The 25654-nt window shown below is 46.5% G+C and overlaps 1 protein-coding gene across 2 annotated transcripts in view; it reads left to right on the forward strand.

Moving 5' to 3' along the window:
- abl1 (c-abl oncogene 1, non-receptor tyrosine kinase) overlaps positions 1–25654 on the forward strand; it is a 179285-nt gene that overhangs the window by 130526 nt on the left and 23105 nt on the right. For both annotated transcript variants that reach the window (XM_038782500.1, XM_038782501.1), the window contains exon 4: positions 24471–24743. In XM_038782500.1, coding sequence (XP_038638428.1) covers positions 24471–24743 — 273 coding nt within the window. The remainder of the gene's footprint in view (positions 1–24470; positions 24744–25654) is intronic.

Here is a 25654-nt window from a genome sequence, read left to right on the forward strand (position 1 = left end):
GTCGCCAGAAAGAAGGACAAGATATCTGGGTCCTGGAACACCATGATCCAGAAGGCAATCCAGTTTGAAGCAAGAAGACGCTGCGATCCTGGTGTGTGACATTGTTCCAAATGGGCCACCTGCCAGTTCACTGGAAGAAATCCCTGGCCCTCTGGTTATGCCTTGGGGACCTATACATGCCCTTTTACCATGGGATATTTGGACAGAAGCAAATTTGTATCTCATTTAAGCAAGACAACAAAAGACACCTTTACTCGGGTCTGTTGTAGAGTCAGCCGAAACCAAATAGTGCCCGATACTTTCCAGTTCTTGAAACGCAGGCAACTTGGTTTGGCGTGCATTCGTTTGACCTGCTTTGAATTTCATTTATTTGCGATGCAGCTGCCTCATTGATGGATTTATCCTAAACCAAAAGTGCTCAATATCTGTTTGCACCAACAACATGAGAGGCGTAGTTTACCTGGAGCATAGATTTAAACATTATGCCCTGTAATGTCCAAGGTACACAGTAAACGTTTACCAAAAGACCACGATGCTGGAATTCCCGGTTGATTTACTGGACTGAGATTTGAAGCCGTGACCTGCCTGAGAGAAAGTACAAGTTAGACTGACATTACTCGAGCGGACAAGGTTCACCGTTCCCCAATGATGGCTACGTATTCTCTCTGTACTTGAAGATCAGTTACAGCACCAACAATCTAACAATGCTAAACAATAACTTGCCTGTTGAATCAGAGTTTCACTTTATTTTAATCACAGCTGACTTAGGATATAAACTGTTTAATTTAGGAGTGTACTAAATAGGCAAAGTGCCTAGACAGGAAGAAAATCTGATTCATGCTTGGAAAACTCTTTCTTGCAAATAAGCTTTGTTATGGTCAGATACAGAGATACAGGAAGTAATATTATTATTGCATAGTTCTGAAGAAATTTGATCTCTTCTCTGACGTATCTAGCCATTTCTATCCAGAGTTTTAGAATAAATAGTAAGAGTTTCTAGAAGGATCCATGGCATCATTCCATTATTGGTGATTTAACACGACAGATGTGTAGAATTAAAGAAGGCGGGAAGGACATAAAATAAGCAGCAAATACAGTACGTCTGAGGCAAATCGGATTCAGATGTTACTTTGCTGAAATTGCCCTTTTGTGAATGTTTTACTCCCTCAATATGAAATATTTTGGAATGGGAATTCAATTTGGAGATTTGATTCCAGTATTTGGTGCATTTCAAACTCGGGGTCACAGTTTTAGTAACATTCCTCAGCAGTATCTTGATGTAGAATTGGCTATTCACTTAATGAAGCATTTTGGATGGGAGCGGTTTTAAATTCTGAATATGTCGCTCACTCCCACCACCCCTGGTTCAAGGGAGATTGTCACTTGGGATGGAGATTACTTGCCGTTCCTTCGCCATTGCTGGCTCAAAGCCCTGGAACTTCCAACCAAATAGCATTGTGGGCCGACAACCACGACACGGACTGCTATAGCTCAAGAAGGTGGCTCATCCACGTCTGATGGACAATTAAGTACAGGTAATAAACGCTGGCCCTGCCCCAGGCTCCCAAATACCATGAACAGCTGAAAAAGGATAGCTGGAGGCGATATTACAATCTGTGCAAAACTCTGTGCTTCGCTCCTATACATCTGAAAGGTGCAGCACTTTATTCTCCTTTTGAAACTGAGAAGGGATATTGAGGTCTGTCTCGAGACCGAAGGCAGTCTCAAGGGGCTGTGACATGTCAGGTCAGGCCCTTGATCTGAGAAGCCCACTTGAATGATGTAGTCCAGCCAGCTGCCAGTCACTGGAACTAAATTCAGAATTAAAAAATTTCAAAGAGGAGATGGGAAAGAGTTTCTGAGAATTGGATCTCCACCCTTCTCTCTCTGTCTCCCCCCCTGCCCCCCCCCCCCCCCATCTCTCTCTCTCTCTCTCTCTCTCTCTCTCTCTCTCTCTCTCTCTCTCTCTCTCTCTCTGTCTCTGTCTCTCTCTGTCTCTGTCTCTGTCTCTGTCTTTCTCTCTCTGTCTGTCTTTCTCTCTCTCTCTCTCTCTGTCTCTGTCTCTCTCTCTCTGTCTCTGTCTCTTCTCTCTGTCTCTGTCTTTTCTCTCTGTCTCTTCTCTCTGTCTCTCTCTGTCTCTCTCACTATCTCTGTGTCTCTCTCTCTCTCCTCTCTCTCTCTCTCTCTCTCTCTCCCCCTCTCTCTCCCCCTCTCTCTCCCCCTCTCTCTCCCCCTCTCTCTCCCCCTCTCTCTCCCCTCTCTCTCCCCTCTACCTCCCCCTCTCTCCCCTCTCTCCCCTCTCTCCCCTCTCTCTCCCCCTCTCTGTCTCCGTCTCCGTCTCTGTCTCTCTCTGTCTCTCTCTCTGTCTCTCTCTCTTTCTCTCTCTCTCTGTCTCTCTCTCTGTCTCTCTCTCTCTCTCTCTCTGTCTCTGTCTCTGTGTCTCTGTCTCTGTCTCTGTGTCTCTCTGTCTCTCTGTCTCTGCCTCTCTCTCTCTCTCTGTCTCTCTCTCTCTCTGTGTGTCTCTCTCTCTCTCTCTCTCTCTGTCTCTCTGTCTCTGTCTCTCTGTCTCTGCCTCTCTCTGTCTCTCTCTCTCTCTCTCTCTCTCCCCCATGATGAAGACTCCAGCTTTTAGCTTTGTAAATATTTTTCAGATCAAAGTTTATTGCTGAGACCATCCACATTGAGCTGTGTTTTCAACAATTTGATCCTCAGTCTCCTTTTAGCAAAACATATTATTCATAGAATCCCCACAGTACAGAAGGAGGCCATTCAGCCCATCAAGTCTGCACTGACCCTCCGAAAGAGCACTGCCTAGGCCCACTTCCCCACCCTATCCTCGTAATCCCAGGCATTGATTATGGCCAATCCACCTAACTGCATCTTTGATGCGGGAGGAAACCGAAGCACCCGGACGAAACCCACGCAGACACAGCGAGAAAGTGTAAATTCCACATGGACAGTCACCCAAGGCCACCTGGGTTCCTAGCACTGTGCGGCAGCAGTGCTAACTACTGTGCCACCCTACTTTATCGGGGCTGCTAGTTAAGGGACTGCTAGTTGCTGGACTGGGAGAAAACCCAAATTCAATCCACCATAGGTTCCTCTTCAGTATATGCTTGCTGTAAATTATCAAACGGAAGGAGAGGATCTGGACATTCTGGATATTGAATGTGAGGAGATGAACTTTGAATGTCTAAAAGTCAGAGCTTTATATAACAATCAAATCAATCACCTTAAGTACAGTTGAATATTTTGCTTGTATTTTTCTGTCTAAATATCTATATGTACATGTAAAGAAATGAAATGTGAACTGGAGAATGTGAAGTGTCCATGTTAGAGCAATAGAAGAAGGTCTCTGATCTTTCCAGCGAGAGGGGAATCGGTCTTTTCGAGAATGTAGCTGGTTAGAAAGTGGTGACAGTTGAAAGGGTTTATACAGTGTTGTTCCCTCCTCCAAAAGCTGGTTCAAAGTATGCACGCTATTCTGTGTTATCTGAATAGTGGAGTAATGCTGCTTCATTCACCCACCGAACAGCACGGTAGCACAGCGGTTAGCACTGTTGCTTCACGGTCCCAGGTTTGATCCCCGGCTTGGGTCACTGTCTGTGTGGAGTCTGCACATTCTCCCCGTGTCTGCGTGGGTTTCCTCCGGGTGCTCCGGTTTCCTCCCACAAGTCCCGAAAGACGAGCTGCTAGGTGAATTGGACATCCTGAATTCTCCCTCTGTGTACCCGAACAGGTGCCGGAGTGTGGCGACTAGGGGATTTTCACAGTAACTTCATTGCAGTGTTTTTTTCTCTTTTTTAAAATAAATTTAGAGTACCCAATTATTTTTTCCAATTAAGGGGCAATTTAGCGTGGCCAATCCACCTATCCTGCACATCTTTTTTTTTGGGTTGTGGGGGCGAAACCCACGCAGACACGGGGAGAATGTGCAAACTCCACACAGACAGTGACCCAGGGCCGGGATTCGAACCCGGGTCCTCAGTGCCGTAGGCAGCAATGCTAACCACTGTGCCACCGTGCTGCCCGTTCATTGCATTGTTAATGCAAGCCTACTTGTGACAATGAAGATTATTATTATAGAAAATGACACTGTCAGGAATTACTTACAATTCAAAATAGCCTTAAAATGTTTCAGTAATGTTATCAAAGTTCAGATTTGTTTTTTGTTCGTTGGATATTATATTGGAGAAGCTGGATTGGGACCGAATTTGCTGTTGAAATGATGCAACCCTTCCGCATCCTAAGCCAATGACTCGGCGATCATTCCCTTCCTCCCACCTTGGAATTCCGTAACAGATTCCAGTCTGTTATCATGAACTGTCATTTTGAAACCAGCCACATGACCGATACCTAGAGCTCAAAAGTTCTGAGGAAAGACTGTTGATCCCTCTGCTCCTTAAACCCCAAACGTTTGACCTCTCCTCTGTTGCTCGTTATGCTTTCCCTTAATTTGCTCCGTTTTAATTACCTTTGCTCAAGAGTCGCCAGGTATCTTTCTGATACCACCACAGGGTTCAAAGCCGAATACTGATCAATAACTCGATACACCAGTTAGTAAGTTTGAAATCAATACACATTTATTTACATGCACAGTCAATTATTACTCATGCATAAACTCTACTCGCTAAACTACACCTACTACTAAAAGCCTATACTTAGCTTCGAGTGGCCCACTCAGTCAGAGGAACAATGGCCGTTGTCCGGTTCTGATACTGCTGGCTTCGAACTGGTATGGGATAGTAGCTAGGAGCATCTATCTCGTAGCGTGCGTTGACCTTAGACTTACTTAGCTGGTGCTTGGCGGCCTCTCGTGAAGGTGAAGAGATCTTCCAAGAGAGCGAACTGACCTTGGGGACTCTGCTTTATAGCCCCCGGGGGTTTCGCGCCCTTCTGGGCGGACCCCGGACTTGGTCCCAATTAATTGGACCATGTCCCAATCATTCGTATTGATTTTCTCCAATACCGGGGTTGTTCCCTGATCGTTAGGCGGGCCCTATGTGGCCGTTGGCCTGCCTTTGTTTTAGCTCCCGCTGGTGCCGGGGAGTCTGTCCTGGTCTCGATTGTTTCAATGTTTCTTTTTGTCCCCGGAGATAGCTCATTACTATGCTAATGGCTATTGGTTTCAGTTCTGTCTGGGTTTTGCAGGTCCTAATACACAGAAAACCTTGCACCTGCTTGTTTTCTCTAGCGCTGTCCATTTTTCCCTGCACTCTTTGCGAGGGTGTCCATTTTGGAATCGGGATGTGGCCACCTCAGGTGGCTACACCTCCTAATTGCCCCTCTTTTCTTTCCATAAACCTCTGTGACGTGCCTTAGGGCATTTTTTTCTAGTTCAAAAGCATGGGAATAATTTTTTTATGAAGTGTTCTCAAAGTGCAGGATGACACTGTGGCAGAATTATCTTGAGAATATAGTGGCCCTTTTCCTTGAACCACTGTAGTCCACGTGATGCTATCATAATGTTTGATAGGTAATCCAGGATGCTGGCACCAGCAGCAGGATATGTCCAAATCTGGATGGTATATGACTTGAAATTAGTATTTCTGCTCTTGTTCTGAGTGTTACAGGGTGGTGGTGTGTGTGTGTGTGTGTGTGTGTGTGTGTGTGTGTGTGTGTGTGTGTGTGTGTGTGTGTGTGTGTGTAAAAGGTGCTGATGAAGTATTATGATTTGTTGCTGCTGGGCATCCTGTCGATTGTATACACTGCAACCTCAATGGATGGGTGGTGGAGGGAGTGGATATCGATTCCAATGAAGGGAACTGCTTTGTTATAGATGATATTGAGCTTCCTGAGCTGCACCCATTCAGCCAAGTATTGCATCACCCTCTCACTGGGGTTTGGAGATGGCTACAGGGTGAGGAAGTGAGTCACGTGCTGCTATTATCCCCCCCCCCCCCCATCCCACTGTGAGTAATTTGAACCGCGGTTATATGGATCTAGCTCATTTTGGCGTTTCGTTCAGAAGGTCATGGGTTCAAGGCCCCACCACACACCTGGAACACAATCAGTGTATTGTTGGAAATTGGTTTTCGAATGAGATGTAAAAAAACTGTGTCCCTGTCTGCCACCTTGGGTGGATGCTAAAAAAAAAACTTCTGGTGCTATTGCCAGAAGAACAGGGAGTTGTAATGTTCTGTCCAACATTCAAACCGCAACCAACACAGCCCAAAAATGTATGATCTGGTTATTTATCCAAATGTTACTTGTGGCACCATGTGTCATGTTTGCGCATATAGTGGGCAGCACAGTGGTTAGCACTGCTGCCTCATGGCGCCAAGGTCCCAGGTTCAATCCCGGCCCTGGGTCACTGTCCGTGTGGAATTTGCACATTCTCCCCGTGTTTGCGTGGGCTTCACCTCTACAGCCCAAAGGCGTGCAGGGTAGGTGGATTGGCCACGCTAAATTGCCTCTTAATTGGAAAAAATTAATTGGGTACTCTTAAATTTAAAAAAAAAAACATTTTTTTAATATATAGATATAGAATTTACAGTGCAGAAGGAGGAGGCCGTTCAGCCCATCGAGTCTGCACCGGCTCTTGGAAAGAGAACCCTACCCAAGGTCAACACCTCCACCCTATCCCCATAACTCAGTAACCCCACCCAACACTAAGGGCAATTTTGGACACGAAGGGCAATTTATCATGGCCAATCCACCTAACCCGCACATCTTTGGACTGCGGGAGGAAACCAGAGCACCCGGAGGAAACCCACGCACATACTGGGAGGATGTGCAGACTCCGCACAGACAGTGACCCAAGCCGGAATTGTACCTGGGACCCTGGAGCTGTGAAGCGATTGTGCTATCCACAATGCTACCGTGCTGCATATAACTATGATTGCATCTCAATATAATCGATTGATCGTTGAGTGCTTTGGAGTATTCTGCAGATGGGGTCCGACACTCTCTAAATGTAAGTTTGCCCACTGTTGTTCATGGTTATCTAGTAAATTGTTTGAACATATTCAATTAAGAATTTGTTAGCCTTCTGTGATTAATTTCTGAAAATAATTATTGATGGTGAGTTACAAATATTAAAAGCACATTTATAACAGTCCACCTTTGTTTGAAATAACGGAAAAATATCTTGATTAGCCTGGAGCTGTTATTATTTATGTTTCTTTGCGTGTTGTCACGGCACTCTCGGCTAGACCGCGGTCAATCCCAGCCCCACTTGACCCGGGGTTGTAACATGGGTGAAATTGAAGTTACTTCAATATCCAGTGTCTTTTGGGCAGCATGGTGGCACAGTGGGTTAACCCAGCTGCCTCACGGTGCCAAGGACCCAGGTTCGATTCCTGCCCCGGGTCACTGTCCGTGTGGAGTTTGCACATTCGTGTCTGCGTGGGTCTCACCCCCACAACCCAAAGATGTGCAGGCTGGGTAGATTGGCTACACTAAATTGCCCCTAATTGGGGAAAACAAATTGGGTAATCTAAATTTATTTATTTTTAAAAATCCAGTGTCTTTGGTTTGATCCCGATTAAGTAAATTTTATCACAACTAACCTTTTATTATTTAGCAATAATCAGTATTAAATAGGCAACAATACAACTATACACAATATATTGAAGTATATATATTACATTGTGTATATACACATACAGAGAACATAGAGGAAAAGGGTGGTGGAGAGGGATGAAAATAATGATAAAATATAAAAGTTAGGGATCTTTGACTTCATATGGATATCTTCCACCTAGTTCCTTTCTTCACTTTAGACCTTCAGTTGGATGTTATCTTTTTCTTCAACTTGTAATGACCTTCACTGTAGACCCACAGGGCCAGCAGGCAGCCAGCAGCCAAGAGGGAGAAAACACAGCTTCTTACTTCAAGGGTCTTGTGTCTCCTGCTGGGTTCTCTCCGAAAAACCCCACCTGACAGGAACCAGTCTGCTCGGCAGAACACTGTCCCTGGCCACCCCATTGGCTGCAAGGCAACTAATCAAACCAAATCCCACCGATCTGCTGGGTGCCAGAAAGTCTGGGATTTCTTTTCCCAAATGCAAATGTGTGACAAATTTGAAACTTTGAATTCTCCGTTTGACTTAAACATATATCTCAAATAACAATCCTGGAACAAAGAAAACAATAACGATATAATAAAAGGCATAGTAGCAAAGTGAAAATAAAATGGAAGGAATCTTAACACTGTCTACAGTTAAGAAAGAGGCACTTGGGGATATAACTAAGGAGGAGTTTAAGGCACAGTTTACGATGTGTAAGGCCAAGAAGACTGACGGTCTGCCTGTGAAGTGGGGGAGCAGGATGTGCACTAATTGACACGAAGGCCCAGTCAGAAGACTGAAAGGCAGGAGCTGAAATGCAAGGCTGGGGGAGGGCGCAGAGGGAGCAATGCACCGGACCGTGGAAGGATTTGTAAACCAGGAATTCTGGATTCAGTGGCTGTGTCTAGAAGTAGTAGTGGGAAAACTAACAGTTTGGTGGCACGAGGTTTGCTGTGGAAAAAAATATTCCGGTGCTTAGTGTGGTTTCCTCATCCCGAACATGCTGGCTGTTAGCAGGAGAGCTGGCAATAACAGTCATCACTCCAGCACACAGCTTTCCTCAGAAGCACTAAAAGCGAGGTGACAAACTTTATGCATCTAATTTGAGTTCACAGTCAGGCATCTGAACTTGGGTGAAGCTTGAAAGCAGAGTATGTTCAGTCGTTGCCTCCAAGTTTGGTTATTATTCATTAGATTCAAATGGGGATACTGATAAAATTAATAGTCGCCTGTTGTGTAGCTGGAAAAGTTGTCAGAATTTTGAAAGTAACACATTTGAAGTATGTGACCGGGGGGGGGGTCTTAGGCCATGGCACTGGTCCCCAGTGGTGTTGGTATTTGAAGGGAATGTCGGGAGGCTCTGGAGGATTTGGTTGCAGCCGTGCAGTCAACAGACATTGTTTTTATTCTAGTGACGCAGAAAACCATGTAGAAGGGAAGAAAAAAAACACTGCCTTCAGCCGTCTGCACTTGCCGAGACCCCAGAGATTAGCTGACTACTGGTTCTGCAATTGCTTGATCCCAACTATTTAGGGAGAGGAATGTCTGATAAAATTCTTTGCAGGGGGTTGTCAGGGGACTGGAAACTAGTTTGCACTGGAATAGTCATTCTAAGACTGCATGTGCAGATCCTGACTCTACAACATATCATTCATTGCAAAAATGTTTTTCAAACCCCCCCCCCACCACCACCCCCATCAAACCTCCTACAGGAAGGCCAGGTTGACACGCACGTTTGTTAGTGTCTCATTCCAGTGCTTTGGATAGTAATCTTGTGGCAAAACGCATTGGCATCAAGAGCAGCACGGTATCACAGTAGTTATCACTGTGGCTTCACAGTCCGAGGTTCAATTCCCGGCTTGGGTGATTGCGGGGAGAATGGCCCCTGACGGCAAAATTGCAGCAGGCGCCAATTTCTCCAAATCGGCGTCATTGAGATGCGTACGGTGCGCAGTCGCAACCCCATTGGAATACCCACGATGCTTCACCTCCAGTAGCCCAAGTTCCCAACGGCGCGGGCCACATGTGGTCTCAGCGGTCGTGAGTCTGGCGTGGTGGCTGTGGAGGGAGAGAGGGGGCTTTTGGACAGTGTGCAGCACTGCCACACTTGGCACTTGGGGGGGGGGGGGGGGGGGGGGGGGGTGGCCAGGAGGTGGACTGTAGTCGGGGTGAGCGGGTATGCAGTCCAGCATAGCTGGACCATCTTTTCCAGCACGATCGATGCATGCGTGGGGGGGGTGTAGGCATATGAGCAGCTGCAGCTTGTCAGCCCTGCGCATGCGCAGCACGGACCCGGAGATTCTCCAACCGTTTGCCAGGTGTTTCACACGGCGCCAGTGCTAGCCCCTCACTGGTAGCGAAATTGGTGCGGAGTTCGCGCAGATTTTCCCGTTGCGAAACACCACAGATCCTCCATTGGCAACGGCACAGCCTCAGGAACGGAGAATCCAGCCCAGGGTGTTTCCAGTCATTTTAGGAGGTTATGGGCGAGGGGCTTGATTTGTAAGTAATGTTACGTTGATGCTGTGACAGGGTGGCACAGTGGTTAGCATCGCTGCCTTGCAGCACCAGGGACCCGGGTTCTATTCCAGCCTCGGGTAACTGCCTGTGTGCAGTTTGCACGTTCTCCCCCAACTGCGTGGGTTTCCTCCGGGTGCTCCGGTTTCCTCCCACAGTCCAAAGATGTGCAGGTTAGGTGGATTGGCCATGATGAAAATTAGGTGGATTGGCCATGATGAAAATTAGGTGGATTGGCCATGATGAAAATTAGGTGGATTGGCCATGATGAAAATTAGGTGGATTGGCCATGATGAAAATTAGGTGAATTGGCCATGATGAAAAGCTCCTTAGTGTACAAAGATGTACAGGTTAGATGGGGTTATGGGATCACTGGGATAGGGGTTGAAGTGTGTGCCAAGGTAGGATGCTCTTTCGGAGGGTCCATGCAACCATAATGGGCCGAATGGCTGCCTCCTGCACTGTAAGGATTCTATGATTCTAGTTTGTTACGGTAAAAGATTGTTATCATTTGAGTTGGTCACTGGGGCTTCGAGTCTCTTTAAACATTATTGGTATCTACAGGGATTGTAATATATCGTTCTAGAAATGCTTGGTTTGCTTCTTAAACCACCTTGTCAACCTGGGTTACCTTTAATGACTTGATGCTCCTAGATCATTTCCTCCTCTAACCTTTTTAGATTCTTATTTTCTACATGATTGTCAGTGGGAGATGGGCTGGCTGCATTAGGGCATCTTGATCTGGGTTAAATATGTGTTGCTTTGCCTAATTGAAAATAATTTCTAGTACTGTTTTTGAATCGACTGATTTGATTTAACTTTGCCACGGGTAGCTTTGTTACAAAGCGTCTGAGCCACACTTTGTTTACAGGAACAGCTAGTGTAGTTTACAGCAGTGGTCACATTCAAAGCACGGCTGACTAATACATTCTTTCAAATCTCTAGTATGAAGATAATAGGGTCTCAGAAACCATTTGTAACTAATTGGCTGTGAAATACTTTGAAACATCCTGGGGGTGTAAAAAGTGCTCTGTAGAAACGTGATGAGGCCATTCAACCGTTCAAACATGCTCCACCATTCATTAGATTATGGCAGGCATGTATTGAAAATGAAATGAAATGAAAATGAAAATCCGCTTATTCTCACGAGTAGGCTTCAATGAAGTTACTGTGAAAAGCCCCTAGTCGCCACATTCCGGCGCCTGTCCGGGGAGGCTGGTACAGGAATCGAACCGTGCTGCTGGCCTGCTTGGTCTGCTTTAAAAGCCAATGATTTAGCCCAGTGAGCTAAACCAGCCCCTAATACAGCATGTATTAAATGGAAGTGCTTTATTTTTAATTTTCTTTTCAAGTTCTCCTATATTTGTTGCCTCTAGAATTGTAATCACTGCTCCTTTGAGAGAATCATACAGTCTGCCACTTCTGTGTGTCTTCAGTACAGGTTTAAAAACAACAGCAAAACCAATTACTTGTATTTGGAGTTCTCGCCCAGGACTGTGCATTATATTTAGACACATTTAGAAATGTATTTGTCATTCAATAGCTCATTCCCATTATGAAATGCGGTCCTGAAATAATTTTAAAAATTGAAGTGGGTGTTTATTCATGGTTAATATATTATGTTTATTGTTGCAACAAGACTGTTCGGTAGAATAGCCTTGCTGTGAAAGCCACTTAATCGGGGCCTTTGTGCTGCTACCCTTTGCCCTGGTGTTGCCCAGTCTGCATTGCAGTGCACCTTCAATTGGGTAAAAAAAAAAGCATAAAGATAATTACGTAGAATGAGTTTCAAAAGATGAAAATGTATGACTGGAGGTGGTGAATGCCATACCAGCAAAAATACAGCCATGGTTTGTTTGATCAAGCAAAAGCCAACATGTACCTGGGTGATTACAAACATCCCTCTGAAGAGATGCTAGAGTTTCAAAATACAACACCACCAGGGGCTCCTTCAAAAGATCTCCTGGAACTTGAATATTAGATAATTAATGTTCTCTTAAACTCTGCAATCTGCATTACCGGCTTTTGAAAGAATGTACCACACTATTTCAACAGCGTCGTGATTGATGTGGAAATCGCTGTAGTTTCGCTTCCCAAAGCTACACACGTGCTGACTGCTCTGAGTAATTCATCGTATCTCAGGGCCCTCTGACGTTGCAGTGGCTACATTTCAACGGTCATCTGTTGTCTGTAAAGTGATTTGGGACGTCCTGCCATTGTGAAAGGCACTATGTCAATGCAAATTTTTATTTTATTTCAACCTCTTCAGTCATTTCTCCCACCTCCTAGCCTCTCCAGCTTCCATCCCTTTAGTGTAACCCATTGTACACACCTAGTTTAAGCAGTTTCTCAACTTGCTGCAATTGCTGACCAAATTGTTTTGGTTTTTTTTCATATTTGAAATTTAGCTAGAAACAAGCTGAAAACATAACCGGTGTCCTGACTGGTTATTGGAGCATGTCAGCTGAAGTCTGTAAGATGGGCATCAACATAAAGATTGCAGCATAACCTGCTGAGGGAGGCCTCCGTCAGGAATGCAACCTGAGGCTTTCTCACATAGCTCCAGTGTGGTGTTGAAGTGGACTTGTCTTAGCTGTTCAATCAAGCTGATCACCAGGATCGCAGGCAGCTCAGCTTACAGTAACATTTTGTGAATTAAACAAAAAAATTGATGCTAGGGAGTACAGCATTTATTTATTTTACAGGGAAAGGCCCAGCGGAGATGCAGAACCGTTGCTAAAAGTGCCTCATAGGAGTAAAAATGGGAGACTGCAATGACCATTCTCGATTACTGATCATTTGGATTACTGATCATATAGATGTTAATAACCAGGATCCGTTGTACTGTGCACATTTATTCATTTTTTAATAAATCTTTTTATTGGCATTTCCCATATTTATAACCAGGTGTGTATATATACACATCACATTTTTCTAGTCCACGCTAATTTCCTTTATTATACAGAGAGGTTAGTTTATCCTTCGTTTAACTGACCCCATGTGCATTTTGTTGCCCTCTGGATCGGTCTATGGTTCCTCCCTGTTGCCGCCATCCCCTTTTTTTTTTTTGCTGTGCTTTTCTTTTATTTTCCGGACAGAGTGGAGAGAAAAAAAAGTTAAAAGGGGGGAGTAGCCCCCCCACCCTCATCTCCCGACCGTCAATGTGCCCCTATCCCGCCTCCATCTTTTGAAGGTGGTATCCAGCATGGCTGGGACGGGGGGAATCTGTGATTGCCACATATGGGAACCATTTTGGCTATCCCGAAGTGTTGTCTCAGCTGGGTCCATGTTCTCAGCGTGGCTGTTACCACTGGGCTCGTTGTGTATCTTGTTGAGGAGGATGGGAGCCTGTGGCCAGGGCCCAGAGGGTCGTTCCTTTACAGCAGGGGTGGGCAAACTTTTCCGTGCAAGGGCCACATTCAGAAATTCACAATTTTAAAGGGCCGCATAGTATAGTAATTAATAGTCCCGGTTGTAACCAATTAGCGTGCGGCATATACCTCAGCGCTTCCCCCGGCGGCATCCTGCCTTTAGCCATCTTTTTCTCTACTTTTCAAAAATGGCGCTTCACCCGGTTATGATTCTGGGCGCCTCATATAGAACATAGAACAGTACAGCACAGAACAGGCCCTTCGGCCCTCGATGTTGTGCCGAGCAATCATCACCCTACTCAAGTCAACGTATCCACCCTATACCAGTAACCCAACAGCCCCCCCAATTAACCTTATTAAAAAAAAAAAAAATTTTTTTATGACTTGATCTTGGTGGGCCGCATAAAAACCTTTGGCGGGCCGCATGCGGCCCGCGGGCCGTAGTTTGCCCACCCCTGCTTTACAGGATGCCTCCTCCATTTGTACCTAATCTGTGTCAGGTTCTTGTACCCATCCACTCACTCTTTCTGCCGTTGCTGCCCAATGGTAGTATTGTAGGTTTGGTACGGCCAAACCCCCATTGATTTTCCTTTTTTGCAGTGTCTGTTTGGGAATTCTCGGGTTCTTACCCACCCCCTCACAAACGCCATGAATAGACTATCTACGTTTTGGAAAAAGGCCTTGGGGATGAAGATCGGAATTGATCTAAACGGGAAGAGGAACCTTGGCAGTACGTTCATCTTGATCGTCTGCACTCTTCCCGCCAGGGAGAGTGGGAGTGAGCCCCACCTTTGAAGGTCTCCTCTTACTTCCTCCACCAGGCTGGTTAGCTTCCACTTGTGGATCTGTGTCCAGTATCTGGATCTCCAGGTAGCGGAATCTGTTCTGGGCTGTTTTAACGGGAGCCCCTCCAGCTCTCTCCCTCCCCCGTTTGGGTTCACTGGGAATGCCTCGCTTTTGCCCAGGTTAAGTTTGTAGCCCGACAAGGTTGCCAACTCTTTCAGTATTTGTAGTATTGCCTTCAGTCCCTCCTGTGCTTCGAGACATAGAGGAGCAGGTCACCTGGATAGTGAGACTCTGCTCTCTGCCTCCTCTCCAGATTACCTTCCAGCTTTTCGCGTCCCGCAGGGCTATCGCCACGGGTTTGATCGCTAGCGCGAACAAGAGTGGGGACAGGGGGCAGCCCTGTCTTATTCCTCTCTGCAGCCGGATGTATTCAGAGCTGGTGATGTTAGATTGGACGCTGGCTTTGGGAGCGTTGTACAGGAGCCTCACCCAGGTGGTGAATCCCGCTCCTAGCGCAAACCGTTTGAGTACCTCGACGAGGTATTTCCATTTGACTCTGTCGAAGGCCTTTTCTGCGTCCAGGGAGACGATCACCTCTGCTGTTCTCTCCCCGGAGGGGGTCATTATTACGTTCAGCAGCTGACTGATGTTTGCTGTGAGCTGCCTACCCTTGACGAAGCCTGTTTGGTCCTCTGGTACACAGCCCTCCAGCCTTTTGGCCAGGACCTTTGCGAGTATTTTCGCATCCACGTTCAGCAGTGAAATGGGTCTGTATGATCCACATTCCATCAAGTCTTTATCTTTTTTGGGTATCAGTGAAATTGTGGCCTGTGCTAGCATGGGGGGCAGGGTGCCCCCTGCCAGTGAGTCTGCGAACATGTCCCTTAAGTGTGGGGCCAGGACTGGTGCAAATTCTTTGTAGAAGTCCACCGGGAACCCGTCTGGTCCCGGTGCCTTCCCCGCCTGCATGGAGCTGATGCTCTCCATGATTTCTCCCAGGTCAATTGGTGCTTCCAGCTCCCCCCGTCTGTCTTCCCCCACAACTGGTAGTTCCATTCCGTCTAGGAACTGTTTCATCCCCTTGGGGCGGCTCTGAGACGTACAGTCCCTGGTAGACGGTCTCAAATGCCCGATTGACCTCCTTTGGTTCTGTTACCAGTCTGCCTCTGCTATCCTTTACCTGCGCTATTTCCCTTGTGGCTGCCTGCTTTCTCAGCTAGTGAGCCAATAGGTGGCCAGCCTTGTCTCCGTGTTCGTAGATCCACAAAATTGCAGCTTTTTCAGGGGTTTTTCAGGGGTTTTCCCGGCAGGTTCTTTAAAAGAATTAAAGCCCCGCGAAATCGGCCCTGCCTCCCTCGCCCTGCCCAGGCGCCAAAGCTCCGTTCCACGGAGCTGAAGAGGAAAAGAAGAGGAGAGACTGGCCCTGGTCAGAGGAGCAGCTGCACGTGGAGGAGGAGTGGGGATCACAACAAGAAACTGTCTGAAAGTCGGAGCACGGAGAGGATAAGACGGTGTCTGGCGGAGTTGGTACACTGCTTTCCTAGTGGATAGCAGGTTAAAATCCATTTGCAGCTTTTTTCTCTCTGCCAGCAGCTCTACAGTCGGGGCTTCGGAGTGTTTTCTGTCGACTTCCAGGATGGAGTCCACCAATTGGAGCAGTTGGCAGATTAATTGGGCTTTATTGTTACTGAGTGGTACAAGAAAAAATTAGCTTTTTTGGGTTGTGGGGGTGAGACCCACACAGACACAGGACGAATGTGCAAACTCCACATGGACAGTGACCCAGGGCTGGGATCGAGCCTGGGTCCTCAGCGCCATGGGGCACCGTGCCACCCTTTCGAAATATTTTATTGTGTTAAAGGTGCTATAGGAATACAAATTGTTGTCCATAACTCATCTACATTGGCTTCAGAAGGTCCTCCAATACCTGAAATGTAATATTCTCAGCCTTGTGACTAAATTCCTTTATAACCTCACCCCTTCCTACCTGTAACCTCCTCTTGCAACACAATAATGTCCTCCTCCAGGCAAACACTGAACTTCCACAGCCTTGGCGCTAACTACCCCTGTCCCAACCTCCAGTCTATTTCCTGCTGAAACTCTCGTCGACCCATGTTTGGGGATTTCAGTCAACCCTACCTCGCTTTCCTTTGGCGTGCTATGTGTTTATTCCACAATCCTCAAAGTGCCTTGGATGTTTTTTTTCAGCTATAAAACTGCCGTCATAAATATAAGTTGTTTGAGGCCAATAAAAAGACGAGGTAACGAGGTTGCACTCGAGTGCATGGCCTCAAAAAAAAATTCATATAAAAGCTTCTTCCAGTACACTGTTTGACCTGAACTCGACATTGGTTTTGAAGAAAAACAATTACACTGACTCACGCAGTAAGTTTAGTATTTAAATAGTTGTGGTTCCAGGCAGGAGCATTCAACTTGTCAGTGTAGTTGATAGGATTCCTTCCTGCTGATTATGTTATTGTCATTAAAGGAGATTGCACTGTTTGTAGGAGGTGAGATTACATTTTACTAACCTTGTGTGGGCGAGAGTGAAAATTGCTTTTGGCTCATGGTTTACCCCGTCAGAATTCAGATCTTTTCTTTTTAGAAACTTTCCCCTCATTTCCAGTATTTCAACAGAATTACACGAAAATTCAGCCTGGAGTGACTTGGCGCTAGTTAGTCACTCTTCCACCTGATTCAGTCTTGTAATTTCAATCCCCCTTCTCTCCAGCACTTGAGCACCGTTACCGAGGTTGTTACCTTAAAACTGCCGAACTGAGGGAGGTCTGCATTGTCTGAAGTGCCATTCTTTGGCTGAAGCAATAAACAAGGCATTATCTCTCCCCCCTGCTGCCTCAGGTGGATGTTAGAAATACTGTGACACTCTTAGCAGCAAGTTCTAGTGCTGCCTTGGCCAGTCTTTCTGATAATAGCCAGTGCAGTTTGTGATCGCTTGCAATGTACCAAATATGACTGTGCACTTCAAAGTAATTCATTGTATTAACACGCTTGTCTGGAAGACAAGACCCTATGATTGCAAGCCCCTTTATTGAAACCTATGAGATCTTGCTTGTGACGTAGGTGTCCATATAACTGAGATGCTTCCCTACATATATGGACTCATTATACCCCATATGCACAATCTTGGCCCTTACATTTTAGACTCTGCACTTGCTGCGTATTAACTTCACATCATTGTCTCGATTACAGGAAAGTTTGTGTCCAACAATGGGCCGAATTTTCAATCACTCTCAGATTGCCACTCAGTTCCTATTTACTTAAAGAACCCCCCCCCCCCCCCCCCCAATTAAGGGGTAATTTAGCGTGGCCAATCCACCTACCATGCACATCTGACGCAGTATGTAGACAGGCCAACAAGGGGCGAGGCCACATTGGATTTGGTACTAGGTAATGAACCCGGCCAGGTGTTAGATTTAGATGTAGGTGAGCACTTTGATGATAGTGATCACAATTCGGTTATGTTTACTTTAGCAATGGGCAGGGATAGGTATATACCGCAAGGCAAGAATTATAGCTGGGGGAAAGGCAATTATGATGCTATTTGGCAAGATTTAGGATGTATAGGATGGGGAAGGAAACTGCAGGGGATGGGTACAATCGAAATGTGGAGCTTTTTCAAGGAACAGCTACTGCGTTTCCTTGATAAGTATGTACCTGTCAGGCAGGGAGGAAGTTGTCGAGCAAGTGAACCGTGGTTTACTAAGGAAGTTGAAACACTTGTCAAGAGGAAGAAGAAGGCTTATGTTAGGATAAGACATGAAGGCTCAGTTAGGGCACTTGAGAGTTACAAGTTAGCCAGGAAGGACCTAAAGGGAGAGTTAAGAAGAGCGAGGAGAGGACACGAAAAGTCATTGGTGGATAGGATCAAGGAAAACCCTAAGGCCTTCTATAGGTATATCAGGAACAAAAGAATGACTAGAGTAAGATTAGGGCCAATCAAGGATAGTAGTGAAAAGTTGTGTGTGGAATCAGAGGAGATAGGGGAAGCGTTAAATGGATATTTTTCGTCAGTGTTTACACTGGAGAAAGACAATGTTGTCGAGGAGAATACTCAGGTTCAGTCGACCAGGCTAGATGGAATTGAGGTTCACAAGGAAGAGATGTTAGCAATTTTGGAAAGTGTAAAAATAGATAAGTCCCCTGGGCCAGATGGGATTTATCCTAGGATTCTCTGGGAAGCCAGGGAGGAGATTGCAGAGCCTTTGTCCTTGATCTTTATGTCGTCTTTGTCGACAGGAATAGTGCCGGAAGATTGGAGGATAGCAAATGGTGTCCCCTTGTTCAAGAAGGGGAGTAGAGACAACCCTGGTAATTATAGACCTGTGAGCCTTACTTCGGTTGTGGGTAAAATGTTGAAAAAAGTTATAAGAGATAGGGTTTATAATCATCTTGAAAAGAACAAGTTGATTAGCGATAGTCAACACGGTTTTGTGAAGGGTAGGTCATGCCTCACAAACCTTATTGAGTTTTTTGAGAAGGTGACCAAACAGGTAGATGAGGGTAAAGCGGTTGATGTGGTGTATATGGATTTCAGTAAGGCGTTTGATAAGGTACCACACGGTAGGCTATTGCAGAAAATAAGGAAGTATGGGATTGAAGGTGATTTAGCGGTTTGGATCAGTAATTGGCTAGCTGAAAGAAGACAGTTGATGGCAAATGTTCATCCTGGAGTTCAGTTACTAGTGGTGTACCGCAAGGATCTGTTTTGGGGCCACTGCTGTTTGTCATTTTTATAAATGACCTGGAAGAAGGTGTAGAAGGATGGGTTAGTAAATTTGCAGATGACACAAAGGTCGGTGGAGTTGTGGATAGTGCTGAAGGATGTTATAGGATACAGAGGGACATAGATAAGCTGCAGAGCTGGGCTGAGAGGTGGCAGATGGAGTTTAATGCGGAAAAGTGTGAGGTGGTTCACTTTGGAAGGAGTAACAGGAATGCAGAGTACTGGGCTAATGGCAAGATTCTTGGTAGTGTAGATGAATAGAGAGACCTCGGCATCCAGGTACATAAATCCCTGAAAGTTGCCACCCAGGTTAATAGGGCTGTTAAGAAGGCATCTGGTGTGCTAGCCTTTATCAGCAGGGGGATTGAGTTTCCGAGCCACAAGGTCATGCTGCAGCTGTACATAACTCTGGTGCGGCCGCTCCTGGAGTACTGCGTGCAGTTCTGGTCACCACATTATAGGAAGGATGTGGAAGCTTTGGAAAGGGTTCAGAGGAGATTTACTAGGATGTTGCCTGGTATGGAGGGAAGGTCTTACGAGGAAAGGCTCAGGGACTTGAGGTTGTTTTCGTTAGAGAGGAGAAGGTTGAGAGGTGACTTAATAGAGACATATAAGATAGAGGGTTAGATAGGGTGGACAGTGAGAGTCTTTTTCCTCGGATGGTGATGACCAACACGAGGGGACATAGCTTTAAATTGAGGGGTGGTAGATATAGGACAGATGTCAGAGGCAGTTTCTTTACTCAGAGTAGTAGGGGTGTGGAACGCCCTGCCTGCAACAGTAGTAGACTCGCCAACTTTAAGAGCATTTAAGTGGTCGCTGGATAGACATATGGATGAAAATGGAATAGCGTAGGTCAGATAGGCTTCAGATGGTTTCACAGGTCGGCGCAACATCGAGGGCTGAAGGGCCCGTACTGCGCTGTAATGTTCTATGTTCTATCTTTAGGTTGTGGAGGTGAGACCCACGCAATCTCCACAAAGGATGGGTTACTTTTTACTTACCTTGCACTGGAGCTTCTCGTTTCCCGCCCAGACTTCCAAACTGGCAACCTGGGAAATGTGGAGCCCCCTTGTTCCTGGAGTCCTGCCTTTGTAGTATAGGAGAGTCAGGGGAAGCCAAGCCCCACCCCCTTTTCATGGCACTACCATCCATATTCCGGGAAATTTAAATGTCCCTATGATGGCTTGCGACATACACTGGAGGCTTCCAGTAGTTGACAAAGGGGTTTATTGATGAAGGACAAAGGCAGTTAACTAAGCTAAGAGGTACCGAATACTACACTTCGGCACCCTGGTCCACACTGCCCATTGGCTGGGGTTGTCCCATTCCCATGCGATTGCCGCCAAACCAGTCAAGTAACGTGTGGAGCCCACTCCTTTGAATGGGCTGCGCTACCCCACCCCTCCACCTTTACAACTACCCCAAAAACTATATACTGACGTTACAAATGTTAACATAGTTAACAGGGAAGGAGAGTCCATCAAAAAGTCAATCAACTCGGAGACCTCCGGGCCCTCCCGGACCTCCGTAGCTCTGCCACAGGCTTGGCACTCTTTTGAGTGGTCGACAGTCAGTGCTGCCTCAGGAGGCACCACATAAATCGCCCTTGACAGATGCAGCTGGTTGAACGGAAATGGGAGTCCCCGGCTCCCTTTGTCAGGACAGAGTGACAGGAGTATTCACTACGCTAGCTGGACTTGTCAACTCCCCAAGTGCAACTCCCCAAGTGCAACTCCCCAAGTGGTTGACAAACTTTCTGTTGGTCTTCCCATTCACATTGGCCACATCGGTCGCAGTGGAGAGTTTTTGAGGGGGGGGGCCACGGAGTTCCAGTGGTGAGTTGTTGAGAGGAGGGGCGGAGTAGAGTGGAGAGCTGGGAGTGTTATCCAATGGAGAATCGGGGGTGGGGGGGGGGGGGGGGGGGGGGGGGGGGGGGGAGAATGTAGTGGAGAGTTTGGGATTGGGGCATGGGGAGGCGCTGTCCAGTGGAGAGTTGAGGGGTCCAGTGGAGAGTTGGGGGGTGGGATGGAATAGTTACCCAGATATTAAAAACTGGTTTTAACCCATCTAACCTTTGCTGGGTAACGATTCTGTGAATTGAGATTTGAGATCTTTGAGTTTGAAGGAAGTTAAAACTTCCATGTACTCAGTGCATGGGGACTTCCAAGGGGTCCCCCAAGCATATCTTCTGGGGTACCTTTGTGGTAAGACCACCGGATGATGTGGGCCAGAGTTGGCCTATTTGCCAAGTTTGATGGGATCTGCCACTTTAAGCATAACCGACTAGGGTTATAATGGTGCCACCGCTGGTTGAATCCCTGGCTGCTGAGGCCAGTGGCTGGATGCAGCATTATCTTCTGGAAGCTATTTTGTCTTGTACCACTCAGCACCAAAAAAGCCCAATTAATCTGCCAACTGCTCAACGACTATAGTGAGTCGAGTTATTTTCAGCTTTTATAAGCTGGGGAAAAAATCCCCATCATAAGTGGTTCTGAGCTTATTTATCCCTTTCTCTCACCCTGGGTGGGAGAAGAGGACAGAGATCTGGGAATTGTACAGCGATTTTTATAACCTCAGGACATCACAAAAGCACAGCTAATGAAGTCAGTAAAGTATTTTAGAAACATGGACATCATTGCAATTTAGGAAACGTGGCAGCCAATTTGTAAAGCACAAGCTCCCACAAACAGCAGTGAAATAAATAACCTAATAACCTGTTTCAGATAGTTTGGGAACACTACATGCTGTGTCTGTTACAGTTGCTGTTATTCCTCCCCCGAACCAGCTCCTCCATCCTCCAAAGGTGTCCCATCCTCAACAATAACTTGTGCTTGTGAACACAGTTATTTACATACTGTCACTGCACCGGTCAGTTCAGTGGGTGAGGCTAGAAGCATTTATTCTTTCATGGGACATGGCTATCACTGCCAATTCCAGCATTTATTCCTCATCTATAATTGCCCTTCAGCTGAGTGGCCTGCCAGATCATTTCAGAGGGCAGTTATGAGTCAACCACATGACTGTAGGAGTGATCTATAGATAGATTTCCTACCCTAAAGGATATTAGAATCCCTACAGTACAGAAGGAAAACATTTGGCCCATCGAGTCTGCACCTAACGTTCAAATGAGCACTCTGCACATGTCCACTCGCCTGTCCAGCCCGCCCTATCCACAGAACCTAACCTGCATTTCCCTGGACACGAAGGGGCAACTTACAGCCAATCCACCTAACCTGCACACCTTTGGACTGTGGGAGGAAATCGGAGCGGCGGAGGAAACCCACGCAGTCATGGGGAGAACGTACAAACTCCACACACAGTAACCAAAGTCCAGAATTGAACTGGGTCCCTGGCGCTGTGAGGCAGCAGTGCTAACTACTGTGCCACCATGATTCCCATTATTGAACCAGATGGGTTTTTAAGACAGTCAATGATAGTTTCATGGTCACCATTACTGACTAGCTCTCAGTTCCAAATGTTTATTCATTGAGTTAAATTCCACCAGCTGCTGTGGTGGGATTTGAACCCGTCCCCAGAGCATTAACCAGGGCCTCTGGATTACTCACCCAGTGGTATTACCTCTATACCACTGTCTGCCCCAATTCGGGACCATACATTTAAGATGATCACTACTAAATCCAGCGGTGTGTTCAGGAGAGACGTCTTTGCCCAGAGTGGAATGGAAATTTGTAACTTGCTACCAGATGGCGTGGTTGAGGTGATTCACATTGATGCATTTAAGGAGAAGCTAGATAAATACATTCAGCCAATAGGACGGGTATGTTAATGGATTAGGATAATTAGGAAGGGCGGAGACTTGTGTGCGAGCATAAACACCAACGTGGATCTTTTGGGTGGCATGGCCTGTTTTATCTTATTCATTCAGGGGATTAGTGTCTCTGGCTGAGCCAGCCTTTATTTCCCCATCCCTAATTGCCCTTGAGAAGATCATGGAGGCCTGCAGCACAGAAAATGCCCTTCGGCCCATCGCCTCTGCACCAGTCAAAAACAGCCATAAAACATACAATGCAGAAGGAGGCCATTCGGCCCATCGAGTCTGCACCGACCCACTTAAGCTCCCACTTCCACCCTATCCCTGTAACCCAATAACCCCTCCTAACCTTTTTGGTCACTAAGGGCAATTTAGCATGGCCAATTCACCTAACCTGCATGTCTTTGGACTGTGGCAGGAAACCCACGCAGACGGGGGGGGGGGGAAGCGTGCAGACTCCGCACACACAGTGACCCAAGCCAGGAATCGAACCTGGGATCCTGGCGCTGTGAGGCAGCAGGGCTGACCCACTGCGCCACCATGCTGCCCTCCCACAACCCAAAGATGTGCAGGGTAAGTGAATTGGCCACGCTAAATTGCCCCTTAATTGGGGGGGGAAAAATTATTTGATACTCACTTATCCAGATACAATTCCATTTGCCACTGATCAGTCCACCTGACCAACCCATCTATATCCTCCTGTAATCTAAAGCTGTCCTCTTCACTAGTTACCACCGCACCAATTTTCGTATCATCTGAGAACTTACTGATCAGCTCTCCTATATTCCTCGTACATTCATGTCTAAGTCCTTTATATAAATCACAAACCAAAATGGTCCCAACACTGATCCCTACAGGATCCCACTGGCCATAGGCTTCCAGTCAGAAAAACGCCCCTCGAGCATAACCCTCTGCTTCCTGCCACTCGGCCAATACTGGATCCAATTTGCCAAATGTCATTGGATTCCTATCAGTCTCCCATGTGGGATCTTATCAAAAGCCTTGCTAAAGTCCAAGTAGATGTTTTGTTAACTGTCTGGTAGGTAACATGTGCTACTCAAACCTTGGTTAGTGACGAGGTATTCTGAATCCCAATGAAGAAGATTCGAACTCTTCCAGTAGTAACAAAAGGTTTATTGAGTAACTATAACAATATTTACATGAGTTCTCTACTTTAACTTTGATACAAGTGAGAAGGTTAACAAGATCAAACTGGTAACTATACATAACTCCACTGACCATCTGTACTAGTCTGCTGCTGCTTTGAATACAGTGCACCCAACAGAGAGAGAGAGCTCCAATGTGGCTCCCTTTTATACCCCTGTTGGTCTGGCCCTCGAGTGATCATGAGGTGCAACTGATGACGCATTAACCCAGTGTTCTTCAAACTTTTTTCCGGGGACCCATTTTTACCAACCGGCCAACCTTCGGGACCCAACCAGGCCGACCTGCGCGACCCACCATTTTCTCTTACCTTGTTTGCTGCTGCCAAAAATGGAGGAAATGGTTTTGGGTCCCTTTGGCCCTCATAGAACATAGAATGGATAGAGAGGAAGTAAAGGAATTTACAGGGAAATATATCTGAAGGTAGCAAAGTCGAGCAGTTTTGGGAGAGGGCAGGGCTGGAATGGACTTTTGATGCATTGTCGGAGCTGAGGAATGTGGAGTAATACAGAGTCAGGTTAACGCTGACCTTTCCCAAAATGAACAGAATTTCCCAGTGTTGTTTTGAATACTGGTAACCCTTGCCTGCCTTGTTTTTTGCAGCTGTACGTATCTTCAGAGAGTCGTTTCAACACCTTGGCAGAGCTTGTTCACCACCACTCGACGGTGGCCGATGGACTTATCACCACCCTACACTACCCAGCTCCCAAACGTAACAAGCCCACGATTTACGGAGTCTCCCCTAATTATGACAAATGGGAGATTGAACGAACAGACATTACGATGAAGCACAAGCTGGGTGGAGGACAGTACGGTGAGGTATACGAGGGCGTGTGGAAGAAATACAATCTCACAGTGGCAGTGAAGACACTGAAGGTATAGTAGATTTCCTTCTCGGCTCTTGCACACTGAAATGCTGGTTTGATTCCAGCAGAATGTTGGGAAGAAAATGCAGTTTACACATTTATAATTAGTTATTATCAGTTATTGGACAATCAAAAAAAGGGGCGTTGGCTATATATACCACACACCATGATCTCTGGATGGGTGGCATGGGATAACGTGGGTAGCACTGTTGCTTCACAGCGCCAGGGTCCTGGGTTCGATTTCTGGCTTGGGTCACTGCGGAGTCTGCGCGTTCTCCCCGTGTCTGCGTGGGTTTCCTCCGGGTGCTCTGGTTTCCTCCCACAGTCTGAAGATGAGCCGGTTAGGTGCATTGGCCATGCTGAATTGCCCTTAGTGTCCAAAAAGGTTAGGTGGGGTTATTGGGGATGGGGTGGAGGTATGGACTTAAGTAGGGTGCTCTTTCCAAGGGTTGGTGCAGACGCGATGGGCTGAATGGCCTCCTTCTGCACTGTAAGTTCTATGATTCTATGGATTCAAAGAGCGTAGTTTCACATTCCACTCTAGCGATGTGGAAACGTGATCCAGGTTGGTGCAATATCAAAAGAGTGCTGCACTGCCTGGAGCTGCAGTCTTTCAGATGAACCGCGAAACCTACATTAAAGAAATAAATTCTTGTGGTTCTATTGCGCAACCTCAGGACATCCTGAAGCACTTTACAGCTTTGGAAGCGCTGCCACTGTTGTAATGCAGAAAATGCAGCAGCAAAATTGTACCCAGCAAGCTCCCACAAGCAGCAGTGTGAAAATGACCGTCTGTTTTGGTGGTGGCTGAGGGATAAATATTCAGGAAACTCCTCTGTTGCTCTGCAGAAGAATGCCATGAGATCTTTTGCCTCCACCAGGGGGGGGTAGGCAGCACCTCGGTTTAGTGTCTCATCCGAC

The sequence above is a fragment of the Scyliorhinus canicula genome, chromosome 21, assembly GCF_902713615.1.
Source record: "Scyliorhinus canicula chromosome 21, sScyCan1.1, whole genome shotgun sequence".
NCBI lineage: Eukaryota > Metazoa > Chordata > Chondrichthyes > Carcharhiniformes > Scyliorhinidae > Scyliorhinus > Scyliorhinus canicula.